Below are 22,936 nucleotides of genomic sequence, written 5' to 3'. Positions count from 1 at the left end.
CCTAGGAAAAAGCATCTCTGGAATTTGTTCATAATCATTCACTTTTGCTGCAGGTTTTACAACTGCAAAAACGACGTGAGAACCTCAGAAAAACTGAGTCAACCAGAGACGGTCCAGTGATGTCATAAACTGATTTGTCATCAGAAGGTGAACATAATCCGAGTGTGTGAACGTTTAGAAAAAAGATCAGCCCAGACTGCTTTCTGACGGCGTAGGCTTGATTCTTTCAGCCACTTTCAGAAGAGGAGGAGGAGTGTGTGAGGCCCGGAAATAGATGCAGAGGCGGTGACAGGACTGTCCTGGTGGCAGTGGTCCGAGTCCCAGAGCGGTGGTGTTAGCTAGGGAGGCCTGGAAAACATCAGCTCCTTTCTTCCCATTTCTGCTCCCCTCGCCTCCTCTGCTGGAACAGAGCTGGTTGACACTCAGAACTCTCCCTGCCCCAGCACTCTACAATGCCGTGAATAATTTTCTTAACCCCAAAATCTAGTTTTCCTCACCCATAAAAACCAGTAAATCCTCAAATTAATTAAATGGAGGAGCTCATCAAATTACACGGGGTGATTGGTATTTTATCTCTTAAGAAGTATAGGAGAGGGGAAAGTCACTGACGGGACTGAAAAAGAAAAAGGGAAAGAAAGAAACAGAAAGAGAGGGAGAGAAAGGTAATTTGGATTTCTAGTTGACTCTGAATACTTGATGTTTTTGCAACATTTCCAAATTTCCTTTGCAGGAAAGGAATGAAAAGGATCCAAAGGGAGGAGAGATTTTTTTTTTTCCTTTTCTTTTGTCCTGAACTCAGTCCTGGGATTTTGTGGCATGTGCTGAAAAATTGTGTTGCCCGCGTGCATTCTGAAATTTGCCTGAAAGGAAAAAAGAACTGAAAATGGGCAAAAACAAAACAGAAATAACGAAACTTCTGGCCACAGATAAGAATCATATAATTTACCAAGACATATCATTTCGGTGTTTTCTTAAGTATGAAAGCTAACTTAGAAAGGCAGAGAGGTGCACTCGAGGTTGGTGGGAATGAGACCAGTCACGGGCCCCCGGAGCCCCTTGTTTCTGCCCCAGCAGAACTAGGGGGCGGGCGGCTGTCTGTGGGTGTCAGGAAGCTAAGGCCAGTGAAGCTGGGGCCAGCCCACCTCAGCCCCACAGGGGAAGCCAGTGCTGGTGCAGCCCCGACAGACACCGGGGAATGGGTTTCCAGTGACAGAGGGACGAATCCTAGAGAGGCAGAATTTAAAACCCTGCAGAATTTTAAATTCTGTTTTAAATACCAAAAAAACCCCCGTTTTGGGGGAATTCTCTGTTTATGGCTGTGCTATATTTTTATATGGATTGCCTGCTTCCTGCCTTTCTTTCTAATTTTCTTCCTTTGGGAAATATTTGTAGAAGGGAACAGAGGACGTTCGTGGAGCTTCTAGTCCAGTGGTCGAGGCAGATGCCAGCCCAACAAGCACACACATGGATGAGAAATGGAAGAGGTTGATGGATGACTTGGTCTGGGGTTCAGGGGGCGCCCTTGGCTGCCATCTGAAGGGTGACAGGAGCTCATGGGTCAAGCAGGCCGGTGGTGGTGTGGGGAGGCAGGAGGAGACAGAGACAGACACAGGCGGTGGGATAAAGACGGCGAGAGGGGCCGAGGCAGGCAGTGGGCGCAGTGCCGCTCCTCCTGTCCTCCCTGTAGTGCAGCGAGGGAGTGGCCAGTGTCCCGTTACAGCCAGCGGCTGACAAGGGGCTCAGTGGTTGGGTGGCCTGCCCGGTCACATTGTTGGTGTGGTTGTTTCAGGATATTGTGTCCCTGGCTGTAAGTGACACCAAGTCAGGCCGTTCCTGCTCTGCTCACCATGCATCCTGTGGACTCTGAGTCCAGTGCTCATGTCTCGGCTCCACAGCCTCTGCTGGGCCTTTGGAAGGATGGGGAAGACATCACGTAGGCACTCTGGTGGAGAGAAATTCTTACGGACTCTGAGCTGACTTTAGGTCCGAACAACTGTGCGCTTCGGCCAAATATTTATTTTTCTGAAACAGACCAGAGCCGTTCTTGATAGGAAGTCAGCTACAAGGACTTTTTTAAAATCAATTTTTTTTTTTTTTTTAAGTTTGACATCTTTTTTAGGCCATGAGGAAGTCTGCTCTTGGCAAACAAGTCCTGACCTCCATAATGAGGCCTGAACGCTTTCCAGATCTTTATGAAAAAGATCCCACTCTTCCTTAGTTAATTGGAAGAGGTTACTTGTTTACTTGTTTACATAGAACTGAGGACAGAGAGCAGCTCTTGCGGCTCTGCTGTCTGATTTTATACCCTGTATCGCTTCCTCTCCTGTCCCCACTCTGCCTCACCTCCCTGCAGAAGGAGGCTGGCAGCCATCCCTGTGCACTGACCAGGTCGGCATAGATGGCGGCAGTGTAATCGCGTCTTAGCTGGGCCGCAGAGAAACGGAGGTGTTGTTGGAGAAGGTACCTTTGTTATAACATTTATTGAATGTTTACCTCTCCAGCGTCAAGTATTGAAACTTGGCAAGATTTTTTGAAAAAAAGTCATATGCCACCAAACACTTTCAGAGTGTCTCTACTTAATGGAGAGGAGAAAAGAAAAAAATTCCTGTTTGATAGACCAGGCATAGCCATGTTCTGCGTCTTGGGTAATAAATCTATAAATAACTACTTGCTTGACCTATTTATTTTACAGAAGTTGGGACTCTGAATTCCAGATTTGAGTGGGGTTATCAGAAACTGGGTCTGTTTTGTAAAAGTCGAAGGGAAGTTAGAAGGAGGCTTTGAAACTACTATTTTTTAAATTAGTTTCTTCTCTGGGTTTCTCCCTCCATTTGAAAAGCAGCTCTTGGCTCCAGGTGTCCTGGTGGGACCAGCATCCTCATCGCCATGTCACTGACAACATTTATTGTTTGTGTTCACCATTTATCCTTTCGGTCAGTCTTGTTCAGACATTGCTGATACGCAGCCTTTGTAACTTCCCTTCTTCCTGCCGTATACCCAGACTTGGCTGGCTCTTCATACACCAGGCCACAGTCCCTCCTGCTGAGCTGAGATCCTGGTGGCAGAGATGGGAGGGAGAGAAGGAAGAGACGTGAGGATGGTGGTGGTGGTGGTTATGGTTGCTGTTGATGGAGCACTTGGGGTTGGCAGGGGCACCCTGCAAGCATTTTGCAGTGATTATCCCATTTAATCTTCATAGCTCTCTACGTGGTAGGTACTGCCATTGTCTCCATTCTAGAGATGAGCAAACCGAGGCACAGAAGTGTAAAGCAATTTGCCCCAGGGAACACAGCAGCCAGATGGGCGTGTGTGTACGTTTACATACTTCTGGGGTTTGGTTTTTCTTCTTCGTCCTCCGCCACCACATTTCTTTTTCTGCAAGGCGATGTGTCCATTCCCACACACGTATAACCATACAGAACCAGATCCTGGGCCATCGCTGTCAAAGGCTCGTTTGGCACAGGTGAACAGTCATGAGATATTGTCCTCCAGGGTCCCACTCCCCCTTTTGCTCGTTGTCCCTCGGTGCTCTTTTGGACTGTGCGTGTTTATAAATGTGTATGCTCAGTCCGGGAATTCTGTGGCTGCTCCGGGATTTCTGTGGTGGTGGCAGAGAAGGCAAGGGCTCTCTCCCAGGCATGTCATTTTTAGTTAATGGGAATTGGATTTTTTTTATGACAATTGAGCATTATAGTATGTCTGGTGGGAAAATGTTATTAATTCAAGATAACTTGGGAAATGCGGGGATGAAGTGAGGCTTAGGTGTAACTACCGTTCGGCACTTGGCGCGAAGCCCTTTGGTGCAGTCCTGCCTTGCCTGGGTAGCCCTGCGGCCTCAGAGCGTCCCCGTGCTGCCTGACCTGGGGCGGATGCTAGAGTGCACGTGTCTTCAGCAGACGAAACTGAGGCTTACAGATGGGAAATTGTGTCCCGGGGGCCTGAACCAGTCCATTTTCTGTTTGCCACACTTTTGTAGTCAACAGTTATTGTGATTATCTCATCTTTATTGTCTTTGTGGTTAGAAAAGTAATCCTTGCTCCATGGAAGTAAGATTGGAAGCAAGGTGGAAACGTGTAAGTGGAGAGCAAATCTCTCTCCCACCCCACCCCACAGGTAACGAGTGGAGACAGTGGGCGTGCAGGTTCCCACCCTCCCTGCAGAGGGGAGTTGGGGCTTCAGCTTATGTGAAATTCAGCTCTGCCACTTACTCGCTGTGTGATTGACGACAAACCACTTTGCTACCCATAGCCTCAGTTTTCATACCCCCAAAATGGAGCAATAACATCTGCCTTAACCGTTGTCTCAAAGTTGGGGGTGGATGAGATGTAGCACAGAGCCGCCACAGAACAAAGGGTTCAGTTCCTGCTAGTTCTTCCCCCCTCTGCCCTACGTCAGCGCCTCTCAGGCTCACCTCCTGGGTACCCTGAAGGCACAAGAAGAGAAATTCTCACTGCAGTGCCCAGGGCTGGCCCCAAGCAGCGAGTAGACAGCAAGACAAGTTGGAACTGCAGATTTTGTATCTCTTGGTAATGTATCCAAAAATAACTTAATTTAAAAACCATGTTTTCAATTTTTAATATTTTACACATGGAAGCTTCAAATTGTCTTGTAGCTTCCTGCAGCCTCTGACACACCTCTTCAGACCCCTGGGGGGATGGCACAACTCCGCACACCCTTGGGGGGGGCTGGCACCCCTCCCCACACCCCTGGTGAGATGGCACACCTCCCTACACCCCTGGTGAGATGGCACACCTCCCTACACCCCTGGTGAGATGGCACACCTCCCTACATCCCTGGGGGGGGCTGGCACACCTCCCTACACCCCTGGGGGGGCTGGCACACCTCCGCACACCCCTGGGGGTCCTGGCACACCTCCGCACACCCCTGGGGTCCTGGCACACCTCCACACACTCCTGGGGGGGACTGGCACACCTCCCCACACCCCTGGGGGCCCGGCACACCTCCACACACCCCTGGGGGGCCTGGCACACCTCCACACACCCCTGGGGGCCCTGGCACACCTCCTCACACCACTGGGGGGCCCCGGCACACCTCCACACACCCCTGGGGGCCCGGCACACCTCCACACACCCCTGGGGGGGCTGGCACACCTCCCCACACCCATGGGGGGGCTGGCACACCTCCCCACACCCCTGGGGGGCTGGCACACCTCCGCACAACCCTGGGGGGCTTGACACACCTCCCCACACCCCTGGGGGGCTGGCACACCTCCGTACACCCCTGGGGGGCTTGACACACCTCAGCACACCCCTGGGGGGCCTGACACACCTCCCCACACCCCTGGGGGGCTGGCACACCTCCGTACACCCCTGGGGGGCTTGACACACCTCAGCACACCCCTGGGGGGCCTGACACACCTCCCCACACCCCTGGGGGGCTGGCACACCTCCGTACACCCCTGGGGGGCTTGACACACCTCAGCACACCCCTGGGGGCCCTGGCATACCTCCCCACACACCTGGGGGCCTGGCACACCTGCACACACCCCCTGGAGTCTACACCCAAGCTGGGGTCTGAGCTGGAGGTGTTGCTCTTGCCTCCTGGCACACCAAGTAAGGGCCAGGCCTGTCTGGGAGCAGGCGGTGAGTGTTCGCTGGCTGCGGGTGACACCCTGGAGAAATCCCATGTCACCTGTTCCAACACCCTCCAGAGGATATTGTCATTCCGTCAGATTGCTCACTGTTTCCGTCAAAAAGAAGTAAATTCTACAGAAGGTTTCAGGCGGTTCTTGTTCAGGGGTTAACCAGATTCTTATTTTGCTTATCTTTGGAAATAAAACAACGTTTAAAACTGTTCAGACCAGCAAGGCCAGCTGGTGGGGAGTAGGCAGCTGCTCCCATTCACTGTGCCACCTCTCATTTGTTCGTTGTAGGGTGCCGTGGTCCATCTGCAGAATCATTATTCGCAGTTGGTTTTGAACGTGTGAGCTGTGTGTCCATGCAAGACGCCTCTTCTCCGCACGTCCTGCAGGACGTCTGGATCGGGCATCTTCTGCATTCACGTCAGAGCAGGTGGGAGGGTTCTGGCAACCCAATCTACCTTTCATCTTTGTGGTCTAGCTGCGCAAGAGCCAAAGTGACCTCGAGTCTGAATACGTGCCACTTTTTCCTGGTAGTTAATGTTTGTTGTTGCAGATCTTTGAACTTGAAAGTGTGCAAAAAGAATAATCACAGAATTTATCACGTACCGTGGTTTCTGAGATCGTTGGACCACGTGATGATGTGTCTACTTTGAGAAGACGAGGATGAGGGTCTGAGTGGTGACAGTTTGCCTACAGTCTCGAGGCTGGTTAAGGGGCGTGGCAGGTGCTCCGCCCAGGCCGTTTCATCCCAGGCCCACTCTCTCTCCTGTACTCTAAGTCGTATGGGGGAGGAGGTGTATAACATTCAGTTCTCTGGGCCACAGTTTCCCCATCTGTAAAATGGGAATTCTAACTGTGCTTTCCTCTTAGATTATCGTGATGTATAAACTAGATAATCCATATAAACCCCAGCCTGGTGTCTGGACACAAGGAAGCCCTTAGTAAAATGTCACTTTTCTTGGCGTTGTCACTAAGTGGCAAGAGCCCTGTTCTGGATATCTGCTGAGAGTTTGCTCCCTCACTCGTTAATTTAAAAACTGTTTGGTGAGCGCCCACCCTGTGCCAGGCACAGTAGGTACACAAGCTTGAGTGGGAAATCTAGTGTCTACACTGATTTGAATTCGGGGTGGAGCATCGCTGACCTGCCATTGGAGAGCTTACAGTCAATGGGAGAGTCACTGAACTCCAGCCACACCTCCTTGCCTGGGGGACAGGGTGGCCGGTGGGCTGGGTGAAGGCTGCCCATGGTGCTCTTTGAGCCTTGAGTTCTGAGCAGGTGTCTCCCAGAGCTGCATCTTACATGATGACCTGCTGCGGGAGAAAGGTCACGGGCTTTGCAGCCAAACAGACCTGCCCTTGGATTCTGGCCCTGCCACTGGCTAGCCACGGGGCTCTGGTATGGTTTTAACCCTGCTGGGCCTCAGTTTCCCCCATATAACTTGGGGATCCCAGTGCTGGCCTCAGAGGGCTGCCATCAAGAAGGGCCCTCTCGTGGTGCTCTGCACAATTTGTTCCTTTCTTTTACCGTCTCTGGGGTCACTGAAAACTCTAAACTGGGTCCATGTTTTGAAGTATACATCCCAGTCTGCGCAAAGAGTGATATTTAATTTTTAATTTCGAATGTCTTAAAACAGGTTGAACACTGCTTCCTTGAAATGCTTTAGGTTACAAACTGTCGTTGCTTTCTTGCCGCGGGCCATTTAGGTGGGTGGGTGTCACAGCAAACTGTAAGCTTATCTGGAGTGGGTTCTGCCTTAATGGGAAAACAATCTTCTGTGGATATACAAGCTTGAGAGGAAAATCTAGTACCTAAATCTAGGACAGATTTGAATTGCTTCTGGAAATAATAAAATGAGTATTCAGAAATAGATGTTCCCCCCAATTGATTTCAGAAAAAGAAAATTGTTGGTTGTGTCACAAAGACCTGTAGAGTCTTGTGCACATTGAAATCATTGGGTGACAACTGCAGCCTGAGTGTATTTGAATTCTCGTGTCGCTGCTGCCCCTTTGCTGAGAAAACCTGATCGCTCTGTGCATTTTAGAGAGACTGGGGCATCTGGCTGTTTCGTCTGTATGTCGGGCAGTCGTGCCAGGGAGCTGGAGCAGATTACTCTGTTGGAGAGTGACCGTGCAGAGAATGTTAAAAAGCTCCCCTCCGCCCTCCCGCCTTCAGCTATTGGAGATCCTGTGGGTCAGTGAGGCCCCGTTGTTGTCAGGATGCGTTTTCAGCTCCGAGAACCAGCGCTGGTTCTTCTGGTGTCTGCAGATTCTCAGGGGCTGGTGGGCTTTGGGGCTGGTCCTTGAAGTGGGATATATAATTCAAATCATACGCCCATGAGTGTTAGAGCTGAAAGAGATGGTCCCAAAGTCATGTTTTACTTAGAGAAACAGGTCCAGAGTTGCAGTGACTTGCCCAGGGTTACTGAGTGATCAAGTCTGGATTGAGACCACACTGGGGAATCTCAGCTCAGGGACCACACGCAGTAGCTTGCTGCCTTGTGGGGAGGGTGCTACCTTGTGGCTCTGAAGTTTCAAAGCGCATATGCTCTTGGGTACTACCACCTCAGTCATTCAGCCCAGGCTTGACCCTTTAAGCACAAAAGAGGGGCTGGGGGCTGCCTCCCGCGCATGGGGCTGCTGCCATTCCTCTCTGCTGATGGTAACTGACAAGTGAACCAGCCCTCCCTCCTCCCGACCGCTGCCCCTCCATCCCTCCAGGCTTTCTGCCCTCCTCCTCCCTCCCCACGCTTGGTGCCAGGCCAGCCTCTGCGACCCTCGGCCCTGACCTGGTGCTGTCCCTGTCGCCCGTTTGACTTCACAGCTGGAGGAGACGCCTGAGTGATGAGCAGAGTCTGAATTAGACAGCTGAAGACGCAGTGCCCCAGGCCGACAAGGTGACTGAAGGAGGCCCCTGCATTTCCTCCCATGTCCTCCTCCTGCGCTTCCCGGGGCTCCCTGTCCTGAGCCCTGTGTCAGACTGCAAATCTGGTCCTCAGGAAGGGCTTCCTGACGGGGCGGGAAGGCGCTGGCATGAATGGCTGGACTGTCCGAGGCCAGGCCGGGGCGGATGGGGTCGAGGTCAGGACGGGCTCCCCCTGTGGATGAGGAGCCGGGGAGACTGGGATCAGGACCTGGCTGTTTTCCCCCTCCTCCTATAATGAGCTTCGCGTCCTTGGGGAGGTACAGAACTGCATTGAGCCTCAGTTTGCTCGTCTGTAAAATGCTGGCCTGGATACCTGCAGCTTTGATTCACTGCGCCCCACCCGGCTGTTGGCCTGGGCCCCCACTGCCCACCACCATTTCCACGGTGTTCCAGGTTTTTCACAGTGTGAATCCCCAGGGATCCGCATGAGTTTCCTTCTGCTGTCTCGCACCTCCCATCTGTAAAGAAGTGGCTCTCTTAGCCCGGACCTTTCGACCTTTGGGGTCATGCGTTTCTGGAAAATTGACCCTCCCCGTTAGAACTGAAACAAGTTATGGACAGTTGATCGTTCTGAAGAGGCGGAGCTTTTGTTGAGTTGTTCCCACAGCTGACCGAGGCTCTCCAGGGCTCCCACACTGGTCATTGAGGCCCCCGAATGATCCCGGCCGGCTCTGCTTTGTAATATCTTGTTTTTACTGTAAAACTTGGCTGTTGCTTCCTGTGTCTGTGTGCCTGCCTCTAGCTGCCGCCTGCCTCTTCTCAGTCGTTACTTCAGATTAGCTGCAGACAGGAAAATTGGACACTGATGCCTGGTGTTATATATACATTGAAGCCAGTTGGTCTGGAGTGAGGGCCCCAGGGCCTCTCCTGTACTAATGCGAAGAATACCTGTCATTTATTGAGGCTTGCTATGTGCCAGATGCCGGGTAAAGCATTTTATATATATTATCTCATTTCCTCTTCACACCCACCCTGGGAGGTGAAGGTAGTTTTATTCCCATTTTACAGATGAGGAAATAAGGTTACAGAATGGTTGGTTAGTTCCCTGAGATCATAAAGCTGGCACAGCGTTGAGTCAGATTGAAATGCAGGTCTGCTTGATTCCAAACCTGTAAGGCTTTGACTGCTCAGAAAACATTTTTTCCTACATCCCAACTTTCTACCAAGTTTCGAATCATTTGGTTCCCTAGGCAAGATGCAAGGGAGGAGCTGGCTGCATATTTTGGAGATTTGATCTTAGTGAAAAATTCCTCTTTTTTATGGAATGAAATAATAGTTTAGAATGTACTTTCTATGCTGTAAAGCATGTAAGGTAGTTATTAACAAATATAATGTCAATGATGAACTTAATATAGAGTCAAGTATGCTTTAATAACTTTAAAAAACTGCCTGTGTTTCGTATGACACACATTTTGGGCCAGCCATGAAGATCCTGCAGGTCACAGTTTGCGAATCCCTGTTTTAGACAAAGCACTGATGAGGTGTCACAGTCACCAGGAAAGGTGAAATCCAGCAAGGAAACCGTAAGGATCAGGTTACAGGAAGAGCTTGCTCTAGGAGAGGAAGCAAGGAAGAAATTATAGTAACTCTAAACAGAGGCAAAGAGGAAGGCATCTTTATCAGGAAGTGGGGAGAATAGGGTCAGTTGTCCAGATAACTAAGACGTGACAGTTGTGGTTGTTGTAAACACACATTTTGCCAGAAAATAACCTGTGTGACATTGGGGCAGTTATGTCTTGACTTGGGAACAGCTGCCATCTGGGTTTCCAGCGTTGCTTTGGCATATCTGCTTCTGGTGTTAATTAGCAAGGGGTTCTTTAAGGCAAAAGCATTAATTCACTTGATTCACTGGGTGTTTGGATGAATTGGTTTGGCCTGAATTGCTCATGATTCACTTTACTCATATAAACACACTTTTTGGAACTCATAAACATACAATTATACTGGTTTAACTTAGTTGCATCTATTGTTTATAACCTGTAGAAGGGCATATCAGTTAGCTTTTACCACATAACAAAACACTTCAAAACTCATTGACTTAGAACAGCAACCGTTTATTATCTCTCATGTGTCTGTAGGGATTGGCTGGAGTCAGCAGGGTATTGGCTGCTCCAGGTTGGGCTCAGCCAGGTGGCTCTGCTTCACAGGTCTCTCATCCTCCTCCTGGCCAAGCCGCCATGTGCTTCCCGTGGCTATGGCGGAAGTGCGGAGGGCAAGTGGACTCACGCGACCTGTCCTAAGGCCTGGCCTTGGAACTGGCATGTTGTCACTTCTGCCTCATTCTGTTGGCCAAAGTAAGTCTCCAAACTCAAACTGAAGGGTAGAGAAATGTATTCCACTCCTTTAGTTGGAGGAACCGCCAAGTTGTTCATGTGGTGAAGGGTGTGAATACAGGGAGTGATAATAAATTGGAACCAATAATGCAGTCTACCAAAATAGTAATAAACTGATACTTATCAAATACTTAATGTGGACAAGGACTATGTATATAGAATAATAGCTAACATTTATTTAGCACTTGCTATGGGCCAGTCTTGTAAGCACTTGCCATGAGTTGGTTCACCTAATGCCCACAGCCGTGCTGTGATATAGGTCCTAGGATTATTTCCAGTTTACACCTGCGGAAACGGGAGGAGAGAGGTCTAGCGACTTGCTCAAAGTCAAAGCCGGGTAACTGGCTCCAGCACCTGGGCTCCAATGCTGTATGTGATCTGCTATCGTCAAGGACTTCTCTTGTGAATACAGAGGCCCAGATCACTTAAGTGACTTCCCTGAAGTCACAAGGTGGATGTGACTTTAGCCTCCTGGCCTGCGTGACTGCTGACTGTATTCTTCCCACTATGCCATAGGCCGGGGAGTGTTAATCAAGGGGTGTAGCTTTATTCTGTTTATCGACTGCGTTGTGATCAAAAGCATAGAGCTGTAGGTGTGAGACTGAAACTGATAATCTGTTGTCTGTACAGAATTGTCCAGTCTTGTTAGCTTTCTCCTCAATCTCAGTGACAATCTTATGATGTCTTTGAGCTAAATGTGAAAAATCTTCCCTCTTCCACTTGTTGATAAATATTCCTTGAAAAAGTGTATTTCCATATACATAGCCCAAAGAGAAATGTCAGCAGTTTAGACATACTAATCAGAAGAAGGCTTTGTGTTTTAGTAAAGGTTAATTAAGACGCATTGAATTTTTTTCTTTAAAACATAAAAGTAAAATAATGTAATTAGCTATTTTTCCTGTCTCCTCCCAGAGGGCAGACGTAAATGTTGTACCTAAATGAAGCTATTTATTTAAATCCATCCAGATTTCTTTTGAAGTTTCATACATCTTTCTTCTGCTATATCAGCTTATAGCTACAATAATTTAATAAGTTTTTCCTAGGATGAAATTGGATGCCCTTTATCGATCTTACACTGAGGGGGCATTCAATTACTTAATCTAAAGTGGTATTTCTGGGTCTCTTGATTACAATTTTGTTATAAATGGCTTGCTAATGATGCTTGGGGTACATAGGTTAATAGGGGGCATCCTAGCCAGGGCTGGGTAATTGAGTGCTTTCTATTTTGGGAACAGTTATCTGATCTCTCACAGGGGTGCCGGGTTCCCACAATTACAGTCTGCATCTATAGGGCACAGTGTTGAGCCTGGGCTGGGAAGCAATCTCACTGAAACCTAAACCTGAGTGCTCTGGTTTAATACCTGAATGGGAGTGCCAGGAGTCCTGTCTAATCCGAGTCCACTGGCACCAAGGTGTAGACATACCAGACAGCTGAAGTGCAAGGGACGTGCATTGCTTACTTTTTAAGGAAGAACAACCTGAGTGTTAGGTTTCTGAAGGACTGTTCTGGGGACGATATGTGGCATAAGAAAAAGGCCAATTCAGGAACAGAGCTGCAATCCTTTTTCCTTTCAGTGCAGTCACATTGATTTGATTTTTCTTTACTGAGTTGTGTTAGTTAATAGTTATATGTATTGTAAAGATCCTTTGGAAAGAATATGTAGCGTGCATCCCTTTTTGCACTTGGACAAATCCCAGCTCTGACTCCAGCTCTTCAAGGCCCTTCAGAGTGGTCCCTGTCCCCCACCTGCCCCACAGCCCAGGGGTCTGCCCTCCTGGGTCCCCATGGGCTTTGATCCCCAGCTTCTCTCCTTTAGGGGGGTCTTTACTTCCCTTGATCCCCATGTAGCTGGCTTCCTTCTTGTCATTCAGATATCCCCTCCTAAACCAGGTCTTCCCTGGCCGTCCTGTCTGCTGGGGCTCCCCTTTCTCCAAGGCAGCTGTTCTCACCAGGGGTAGAGGTCAGGGATGCTGCTAAACATCCCACAGTGCACAGAACAGCCCTGACAACAAAGAATTATCCAGCCCCCCTTCTAATTGTTTCATTGTATTCTCCCTTTTTATTTTCTTGTTAGCCTTCATTGGTGTCTGTGGTGATGATCTTCTTCGTTTGTGATTTTTTGTTGTCTGTTGCCCTGCAGCCCCCCGTGAGGGTTGGTCTGGAAGCCTTGAAGCTTCAGGCTCTGTACTTAGAAGCCTCCCCAGCCGTGCATTCACCCGGTCATATGACTCTTGTTTTAAATCAGTGTTATCAAGGTGTATTTTACTTACGATACTCTGGCCATATGTTTTGGTAAAACTTGTAACTGTAAGATAGTTTTATATTTTTTCTCAAAGAGGGTCCCCCCTGGTGTTTCCCCACACCAACAAATTCTCTAGCTCTCCAGACACCGGCTGGGCCTCCTACAATTCAATTCGATTCTAACAGTGACTACCCGGAGTTAGCATAGACCCCACAGGTTAAGAGCTCAGTCCCCGAAGACTGCCCCCACTCAGACGCCAGTCACAAGTGTTGGGTCCTCAGGTACCCACACTTCTGTCCAACTTGGCTACAAATTCAGAGGTTCCCACAACGCCCTCCTCTGGTTGGAAAATTGGCTAGAATGATGCGCAGAACTCAAGAAAGCGCCTTACTTACTATGACCAGCTTGTTACAAAGGATGTGGCTCAGGAGCAGCCAACTGGAAGAGATGCCGAGGGCCAGGGAAGGAGGGGGCTCAGAACTTCCGTGCGGGCTCTGGGGGAGCCGCCCTCCCAGCACCTCCACGTGTCCACCAACTAGAAAGCTCTCTGAATCCTGTCTTTTAGGGGTTTTTGTGGAGGTTCCATTACGTAGGTGTGATGGATTAAATCATTGGCCTTTGGTGATTGACTCAATCTGCAGCCCCTCTCTCCTCCCTGGAGGTTGGTAGACTGGGCTGAAAGTTCCAGCCCTCTATTCAAGGCTTGATCTTTCTGGTGACCAGCCCCATCCTGAAGCTACCTGACGGCCCATCAAGAGTCACTTCCTTAGCATAAACTCTGGTGTAGTTGAAAGGAGCTCGTTATGAATAACAAAAGATGCTCTATCACCCCTATCACTCAAGAAATTCCCAGGGTTTTAGAAGCTGTGTGCCAGGAACTGGGGACAAAAACCAAATATTTATTTTTTATATATCACCACCTCCTCTTGTCTTGGCTTCAGGCCCCCACATCTGACTTGCATCTTCAGCTGTGCCCAGTAAACAGTTGGCCTTCAGAAGGGATCTGCTGAGCCAAAGAACAAATGAATGATGGATTATAGGAGATGATAACACTGTATCTGAGTGGTTTTTTAGGGCCCTTAAGGCATCTGGAATTGTCTCCCCAGTTCTTGGCTCCTCGTTTTACGTTTAAAAATCTAGAAGGAGTGAGAGGCCTGGCTGGAGGGTGCAGCCTGCCTGGGGAACAAATGCTTTGGCCACCACGTCCGAGAGCCTCTCTTGAGATTGTCAGCTTCTCTATCTACCCAGGTCCATTTATTTACATTGCTTATAATAAGAAACCTTTGTTCTTGTTTAGGAATATTTTGCTCATTCTGTTGGGTCCAGATTTTGTACATTCTTGTCTTGGAGCTTCAAAGACCCATGTTTTAAAAAAATCTAATTAGACCTTCTGCAGCCAGAGAGACAGAAGAGTGAGAACTCGCTCCCGCTGAGATCCTGGTTGGAGTCTCATTTTAACCCCGTGTGGCCTTGTCTTCACCATGTAAACAGTGTTTTCTTGGCTTAGTGATGGGCTTTCCAAGTAGAGGATCTTGCCCTTTTGTTTCTTTGGTTTGGAAGAATTGTTTGTACCAAGCGATGGGTCAGGGGTGGTTGAGCAACTGGGAGGCAGAGATTTGAGCCTTGAGGTTCCTGACACGTCCCTCCAATGGCTCTCAGGGATGAGGGGGCCGTGGAGCCCAGAATGTTGGCCTGGTTCCTGAGTAGTTTGCTCCCACAACCCCAACTCCTCTGCTCTTCTCAGAACTGCCCTGACCCGGATCTCGGCCTTTACTGACTAGCATTTCTCAAACTGCTTCCTTGGGACTTTAGTGAGAATTCCGTGACCAACTATGTTTTGGAAATTTTGTGTATTATATTTCTCTCCTGTGGATTCACAGGGCTTATTAGCATTTTAAAGGCCCTGAAAAGTCCTGTTGTAAAGAAATCTGTGTAATTTTGTCCATCTTTTCTCCAAGTAATTTAAGCACAGAACACATCAACAACATGCAGAACATTGTGTGGAAGACATTTTAGGAGACACGGCTTGGCTGTTTCTTGGTCAACATATTTTGATAAAACGTGGGCCTTTTGGTCCAAGGGAAGGGAATGCTTCTACTGGTGAGTTCTGATCATTCAGGTTGTCAGCCAATATGGGGAGGCTTTAATGCGGGGTTAGTTAATATACCTTCTCTGGGGACAATAACGATTGCTTGAAGGGTGTGTGTGTGCAGAGTCGGAGGGGAGTCTATCGCCTGTGGGTAATTCTCAGGTTCTAAGGAAAAGTAATGTGATATAGGATCTCCCATCTTTGGTTCCACTTTAGATGTTCTCGGCGTTCACTGACAATTAAAAATCATAATAGTTAAGAGTCATTGATGATGCTAGTATTATTAATGTTATCTATATTTTATGAGATGCTAAATATGTTTAGGCATTTTGCAAACTCTTTACATGCATTAACTGGGTTAGTACTTGTTACAAACCCATAAGGGAGGTGAGGAAACACAGCTAGTTAGCAGTGGTCTACCACTGCTAGGAACTAAGTAAGTCTGCTTTTTTGCTCTTTTTACAACAACTACAAAGAAGTGTCGTTTGGGCAACAATACATTTTATAACCACAAGATTCTATTAACGGATTTTTAAGAATCATGTTTTCCCCACGACGATGAAAGTGAAAAATTATTTCAGGGTCTGAAGTGTTATGTTACTGAGGGGAATACTGCACATTGGATTTAATTGCTTAATAACTTAAAGTCAAATGATTTTTTATATGATACACTCACTTCAATGCTTCTAAATTTTCATTAACTTTTGCTTCCTAAACTGATAATAAAGGTTAGCTCTGGATAAGAGACTATTGGTGCTACTGGGAGAGAAAAAGCATTTCTCTGCCTACTCCCATCCTAACCATCCTCCTTCTTGGATTTTTTGTTGCCTTACAAACACTGATATTTCAATTCATCCTTCAAGTTTGTAGTCACTGACTGTGCTTGAATCTGAAAACGACTGCAAAGTCCTGGGATTGGAGATCCAGTAACTTAGATGTGTCAAGGCAGAGGCATTCGAGGGTATGTGGGTTGTGCAAAATATGAGGTGTTGGATGTGGTGCTGGTGTTGGGGCCATGTTGGTGGCAGAGATTGAACCCTAAAGCCAAGCACTAAGGATCTAAAACCTCTCCCTTAACCCTATAGGACCCTCTATGACCTGCTTGTGACCCAGCAGGCTCGGCTGAAACTTAGAAGTAGAAAAGAGATGTTAACATCTCTCCTTGGAAGATGACCCCTGGGTTATGTTATCACATAATGTAATAAAACTTTTTTCCTTGTTGTTTAGGTAATCTGACATTTTAAAGATTTTGCTCCCCATGAAGAGGAAACATTTCAAGGGAACCCGGGATGTAAAAGAAGAAACCTTCCCGGGCATCTCCATGGATGGCATGCTGGTCCATCCCTCACTGAGAAGACCATGATGTCTTCTAATCTCTTGGGTGTTTCCACGTTCTCCAGCAAGAATTCTTCCTCTTCATTTTGTGCCATGGGAAAAACCTGAAGGACAGGCACCCCTGAACTCTTGGCTTTTTCCACTGTTGCAGTGGCTCTTAGAGAACATGACAATTGGAGATCACTTCCGTTTGCTGTCGTTCAGGGTAGAACCAAAGACTGTGCTTCCTCATTCTCTAGTGCTTTGGCACCCGCTCGTTTTTATATTTATTTCTGTTGCTTGTGCCTTCCAACCGCCTTATATAATCACAAGACGTCCTTAAAGTTTCCAGCGTGACTTGCATGCATCCGGACTCCTCGGGGGCTCGCCCATGGCTCGTTGGGCCAGCAGTCCAAGGGCATTACCATGAGGCACTGCATTAATTGCTGCATACAGTTGTCACCCGACGACTCGCACAAACAGCGGGTCGGCTGCCGAGGAGGCCCGCATCACAGTTGCCAAGAGTGCCCTGCATGCAAAGGAGAAAACAAAATTGTGTTTCGCGTGGACGGTAAGCAGATGAACTTGCTTGCTGTTCTCGAAGTGAGGGCTGACGGGAACGAGAGCTGGGGTGGGTTTTTGCGCTTCAAGAAGGGGAAACGATGTAGTCTCATTTTTGGATTGATAATAATGACCTTGGTGATGGCGTCTTACATCCTTTCTGGGGCCCACCAAGAGCTTCTGATCTCATCGCCTTTCCACTACGGAGCCTTCCCCAGCAATCCCAGCTTGATGGACGGTGAAAACCCGAGTGACATGAAAGAGCATCATCACCAACCCTCTGTAAATAATATTTCATACGTGAAGGACTATCCCAGCATTAAATTAATTATCAACAGCATCACAGCCAGGATAGAGTTCACGACCAGACAGCTCCCAGACGTAGAAGATCTCAAGAAGCAGGAGCCGCATGTGAGTAGCCTTGTGCTAGCCTCTGTTGATTGATTTTAGAAATGGATGCTGCCTTCCTTTCCTGTCACCATCTTTGGGAACACAGGAAGAAAATGACAGAAAAATTTCTCAAGTGTAACAAGGATAATTTGACAGCCTTTTGGATCAGGGCACACTGGAGGAGTGCTGTCTGTTGACGCTGTTTACATCAAGATGGGAATTCACAGGGCTGAATGGCACAGCTGAAATGTCGGAGGACCACCCTTCTCCTAATTCCATCCCTGGACTTCGTGCCTGAAATGTGGTCGTGGCTGTTAAAGTTGCTTTTGTCAATCACCATCATCCTGTTTCTGTCCTTTTCTAATTAGTATTTTTGTCTCTAATGGCCATTTAAATATACAACCAGTAAAAAGATTCCAACTGTTTAACTTAGACTGCCGTGTGTGTGTCTGTGCGCGCGCACGTGCACGTGTGTGTGTGTGTGAAGGATAAGTCATGGTAGAATCGATTTTGATTAAACTTTCATCTTCATTCTCTCCAAATTTTATTTTTATTTTGGCATAAGGAAAACATGATCATTGTCTATTTACCAAGTTTGGCTTTATTAGAGTATTTAATCGTTGTCAAATAATACTTTAGATTTGAGCATCACAATAAGTATTACAGCAGGATCATATTGTGGTTAGAATGTGTTTTTGCTAATTTTTGCCCCCTCGGTGTGTCTCTCCCTTTTTTCCTTTTCGTTGCAGATGTTTTCGGTAATCCCCAGTAAATTTCTCCCAAGTAGTAAGAGCCCCTGTTGGTACGAGGAGTTCACGGGGAGGAACACCACCGACCCCTACCTGACCAACTCCTACGTGCTCTACTCCAAGCGCTTCCGCTCCACCTTTGACGCCCTGCGCAAGGCCTTCTGGGGCCACCTGTCCCACGCCAACGGGAAGCACTTCCGCCTCCGCTGCCTGCCCCACTTCTACATCATCGGGCAGCCCAAGTGCGGCACCACCGACCTCTACGACCGCCTCCGGCTGCACCCCGAGGTGAAGTTCTCGGCCATCAAGGAGCCGCACTGGTGGACTCGGAAGCGGTTTGGTGAGTGACGGGTCTGGTTGCAAGGGGAGGGCCTCAGCGTGCGTGTGTGGTGCCCTTTACTGTGGCCCAGAGCCCTCTCTCATTCATTCACCCTTCCTTTCCTCAGGGTCGGGTGGGAGTGGAGAGAGCCCGATGTGAGCCCGGCGCTGTGCGGGGCTCCATGAGGGAGGCAGCGCAGAGGAGATGGGAAAACACTCGGGGACACAGAGATTAGACAGTTAACTTGTCTGAGGTCCCGCAGGCAAACATCTGACGGGGGCTGGAACCCAGCTCCAATCACCCAGTAAACATTTATTGAGTGCCAGCTGTGTGCAAGGCAAGGGGAAAGGTGCAGAATCGGCAGCTCATCTTGTCCCAGAGAGCTTTGGTCTGTGTGCCAGCCGTGAGTGCTGGGTGCCGGGTGCATGTTTGTCTGGGGCTGTTTACCCCCAGCTCTGTGCCCCCTGGCTGGAGCCCCCACACCAGAAGGAGACGGTAGAAAGAAAGGCTGCTGCTCGGGGTGTGGTCCCACCTTCCTGCTCGCTCAGCCAAGGGCCCTGAGCACGTCACTGAGCTGCTCTCGGCCTTGTTTTCTCTGACCTGCTCCGTCTGCTTCATGGGGTCAAAATGGAAACACACAGAGAGAGTTCTGGTGACCCTGCTGGCAGCACCTTTTTCCCACGGGCTTGACCGTGGACGCTGCCCGTCCCTCCCACGCCCAGCCCCAGCCACCCTGTGGCCCTTGGGTCACTGTTTCCTCTCCTTAACCTTTCCTCTTCTGCCAGGAGACGTTTGGTCACTGGAGCTCGGGGGTGACTAATGCCACAGGCCAGGCGGGCCTCGAGGGCGTTTTCCGAGTAAAGGACGCAGGTTGCTTAGAAGGGATTCTTACAAGTTTTCCTTTGTAGAACCTAAGTTTAGACCAACACTTAATGTGTTTCCTGACAAACGTTTGACCTAATCCTTCTGATGTGCCTCCTGGAGTGAACGATAGAAGTGTAATGGGTCTCTGTGGTTTGGCAGTGGCGGCTGTGGGAGCCAGAGTTTCACGTTTCTGTCATTTGTTGGGTGCTCTTCCTACATGGCACACCATTTTCCCTGATGAAAACCAGGTTCCCACCAGCAGGGAGAAGGACAACACAGGGCATGCCTCTGGAATCTGGTGTCCGTGTCACCTTGAACCTCTTGCTGTTTGGCCCATTGATGTTCTCGGTCCACTTTCCACTTTAACCTTGGTAGCTGTGGTTTGGGAGAGTGTTGTTGGTACATTTGCAGGGGAAATGTACCCACTTTTAAGGTAAGGGGCAAATTTAGACTGCATGTGGCTAACGCTAGAACAACTAGTGAGTTCAACCCAAGCATCTGTGCAACATTAATTTCCCTTGTTGTTTGGGCATACAAACCAGCTGCTTGATCAAATAGGCCGGGAGATAGAACCTCAGATAAAACCTGTCTTTTCTGTACTATAGTGTGTGCATCCCGGATGCCAGTGCTGCCACTTCAGGGTCTCACCTGGTACACATGTTAGCCAGCCCTAAACTCTCCGGCCCTCCAAGCAGACACATTTATAGTTCTTGAACGGGTGTGCTGTCCTCGAAGCTGCCATTGTGCAGCTGAATGGTGGTGTCTTCCACGCCTTGAAGTGCACATGGGCTAAAAGGGGCAGCCGGTTCACAGACGCCCCTCCCACTGTTGCCCCCTTCTGCAGCTGACTGAGGGGAGCCGTGGCTGCTGCCGGTGGGCCCCTGGGCCTCTCCATCCCTCTCTGGTCACTCCCCAGGAGGCCACCACCCCAGCAGTGGCAGCTTTGTCCTCAGTAACGCCTGCTTCTTGGTTCTCATAGGAATCGTCCGCCTGAGAGATGGGCTGAGGGACCGCTACCCTGTGGAAGATTATCTGGACCTGTTTGACCTGGCCGCACACCAGATTCATCAAGGCCTGCAGGCTGGCTCTGCAAAGGAGCAGAGCAAGATGAATAGAATCGTTATTGGTACGGCTTCTGTGTAGCTCCCGAGAGGGCCCCGCTCCTGCCCTGGGCCACACCCCGCTTTGCTCTAGCTGTGGAACAGTTCTGTGATGCCTGCCCTCAGCTGTTGAGCAAGCACGTCCCCCTGGCCGTCACTCTTACCCCTACGTAAAACGTTCGTATTGCTTGTACAATTTCTGTAAAGCAGAAATGTTTAGTAGACTTTCTAGTTCCATGGAGACTCCAGCACAGCTGAAGTGGCTTTTTTAAAAAGTTGCCATTTCTTTGTTTTTATTTAAATTAAGTTCGCCTGCTTGACTTCTTTTCGTGATATACCAATCTAAGTTTGGATGGGGATCATAAATGCAATTAACCGGCTAGTCATCGATGTAACACATGGGGCTTTTGTAATCCTGGGCCACTGGGACCCTGTGAAGATGGAGGCGGCTTCTCCTGAAATAGGTACCCTGACACATCGTTGGTGACTAATTGCTGTTGAAAAAGCCTAACCCTTGTCAACCTAATGCCTTTAGATATTCAAAATGAAGTGGTTTGATTAGTAATCACTTCTTTTTAATTCACAAGAATGTTTTATAAAAAGCATATCTATTTGCTCTTTGTATTGGATTCAGTTTAGGAGAAGGCGTTGATCCACATACACCTTCTGAAAGAGAGAAGCCTAATCACATATTTTACTTAAATTAGTTACCCGAGGCAGCGATCTATTTTTTTATTTTCCTAAATCTATTAGATTTTGATTCTCCAAATTCAATGAATCTATTAGTGACTAAGAGGAGTTGTAATCAACCATTTGAAAGAACATGTCCCTCATGTTCAAGGGGACAGGCTTACATGCCTAACCCCTGATTTATTTCTTCTTTTTTTTTTTTACCTCAAAGAAATCAAGTCCTGGGAGCCAGATGAGATCATATCCCCCTTCCAGTGTGAATTGGCTACTAGCTATTTTCTTGCAGCCTTGGGCCCAAACACCTCAAATCACGAGTCTAATTAATATTTGACTGTGACTCCCACACCGTGTGCCGCTGGGAATATCTCATGTTCTTATGAAAGAGCTAAAAACATGCATCTTAGGGCCAGGAAATGGAGCCTAAGATAATGAATAGAAAAGGAAAGCCTTAGTTTGGTTTCCTGATTTTACTTACTTTTAGATTTAAAAAGGAAAAACAAAGAATACATTTACTGCTCTGACATTTACCTAGAGCGGAGTTTGGTGAGTTTTGTGGAAGCAGAGAGGCAGGTGGAGAACTGGCATCTAGTCCTGCCCACCTGGCTCTGTGCCAAGCGACAAGGCAGTCTTGGTGATCCTGAACTCAGTCTGCACATCTGTAAAATGAGCTTGTGGAACCAGCTCCGTTCCCGGCTCCTCTCAGCCCTGAAATGTGCTTTTGCTCTGCTTTACCTTCCTCCAGTCAGATCCATGGTAGAAGGATAAGGGTCTCTCTTCATCTCAGCCAACGGGTCCAAGAGGGCCTTTCCTCAGTGGTCTGGGCTAACGGCTGGAGTCACTCGGGACTCCAGTGGCTGGGTTCTCTGGGGCTGGGGCTCTAGACATGCTGACAGGTCCCTGCCTCTGCTTTCTTGGCCCCCTGCTCTGCCAGTCAAAGTGCTCACGTGGGGCTCTGACTGTTTATTGAACTGTTGGTCTTCCCCTAGATTGTAAGGTCTGAGAGGGGAGTGGATGGTCCGTCTTGTTTCCTTCATCTATCCCTAAGGCCAAGCACAATGCCATGCACATGTTAGACGCCAAATGAATGCTTTCTGGATGGATGGATGATGGATGAAGGATGATTGAAGGAAGGATGGATGGATTGATGGGTAGATGGACAAGTGCTTCTGTTTTTTAGAATGAGTTCATTTATGAGATTTGACAGAATTTGTGCCAGTTTGGTTTTAGATACTTCCCTTGTCCTAACATTCCCTTATTCATTGTGTATAGAATTTTTAAAGGATTTCTGATTGACTTGTCTTTTCTGTATTCTATGGTATTATCTCTTAATAAAAAAAAGAAAGAAAGAAAGTCCGGCACAGAAATGCTCACCTGGGCATGATTGTGCATTCAACAGAGTAAGTAGGGCCCTGCCACCTCACTGCATTAGTGTGCTGCGCCCATCACTGATCAAAGAGACTTGGTCTTTCGGCTCATATTTTCCCCGAATAAGTGACTTTGAGATGTATTATATACTCCCGTGTAAAATGTCGAGAAATCGATTGTATAATTGATTGATTTGCCTTTTTGTCTAAATCTCTGAAGACTGTCTTAAAAAAAAAAGAAAGAGAATTAGTTCAGTTATCTGAGAAAGAAATGTTGAAGTGTCTGTGTCTTGGCCTTACCCCTGTCCTAGATGTATGTGTAACATTTTCATCCTTCGTTCATGCAGACTGTGATGAAACAGGGGCTAGAACCAACGTCCTGGTCCCCATCAGTA

The 22,936-nt window shown here is 48.3% G+C and overlaps 1 protein-coding gene across 21 annotated transcripts in view; it reads left to right on the top strand.

Annotated features, from left to right (window-relative positions):
* Window positions 1-22,936, top strand: part of CHST15 (carbohydrate sulfotransferase 15) — an 80,061-nt gene that overhangs the window by 27,370 nt on the left and 29,755 nt on the right. For 8 of the 21 annotated variants that reach the window (XM_004438888.3, XM_087432784.1, XM_087432786.1 and 5 more), the window contains 3 exons: window positions 16,418-17,476; window positions 18,205-18,544; window positions 20,367-20,513. In XM_004438888.3, coding sequence (XP_004438945.2) covers window positions 16,931-17,476; window positions 18,205-18,544; window positions 20,367-20,513 — 1,033 coding nt within the window. In that variant the 5' untranslated portion in view covers window positions 16,418-16,930. Of the gene's footprint in view, window positions 1-53; window positions 148-169; window positions 258-730; window positions 6,033-8,320; window positions 8,497-10,672; window positions 10,820-15,059; window positions 15,202-15,236; window positions 16,152-16,417; window positions 17,477-18,204; window positions 18,545-20,366; window positions 20,514-22,936 lie in introns of those variants that run through there. The other 13 variants (XM_087432776.1, XM_087432772.1, XM_087432771.1 and 10 more) reach the window with 12 other exon arrangements.

This window comes from Ceratotherium simum, chromosome 6 (assembly GCF_057802395.1).
Source record: "Ceratotherium simum simum isolate JZ-2026a chromosome 6, ASM5780239v1, whole genome shotgun sequence".
Taxonomy (NCBI): domain Eukaryota; kingdom Metazoa; phylum Chordata; class Mammalia; order Perissodactyla; family Rhinocerotidae; genus Ceratotherium; species Ceratotherium simum.
This window is presented reverse-complemented; position numbering and strand designations above follow the sequence as displayed.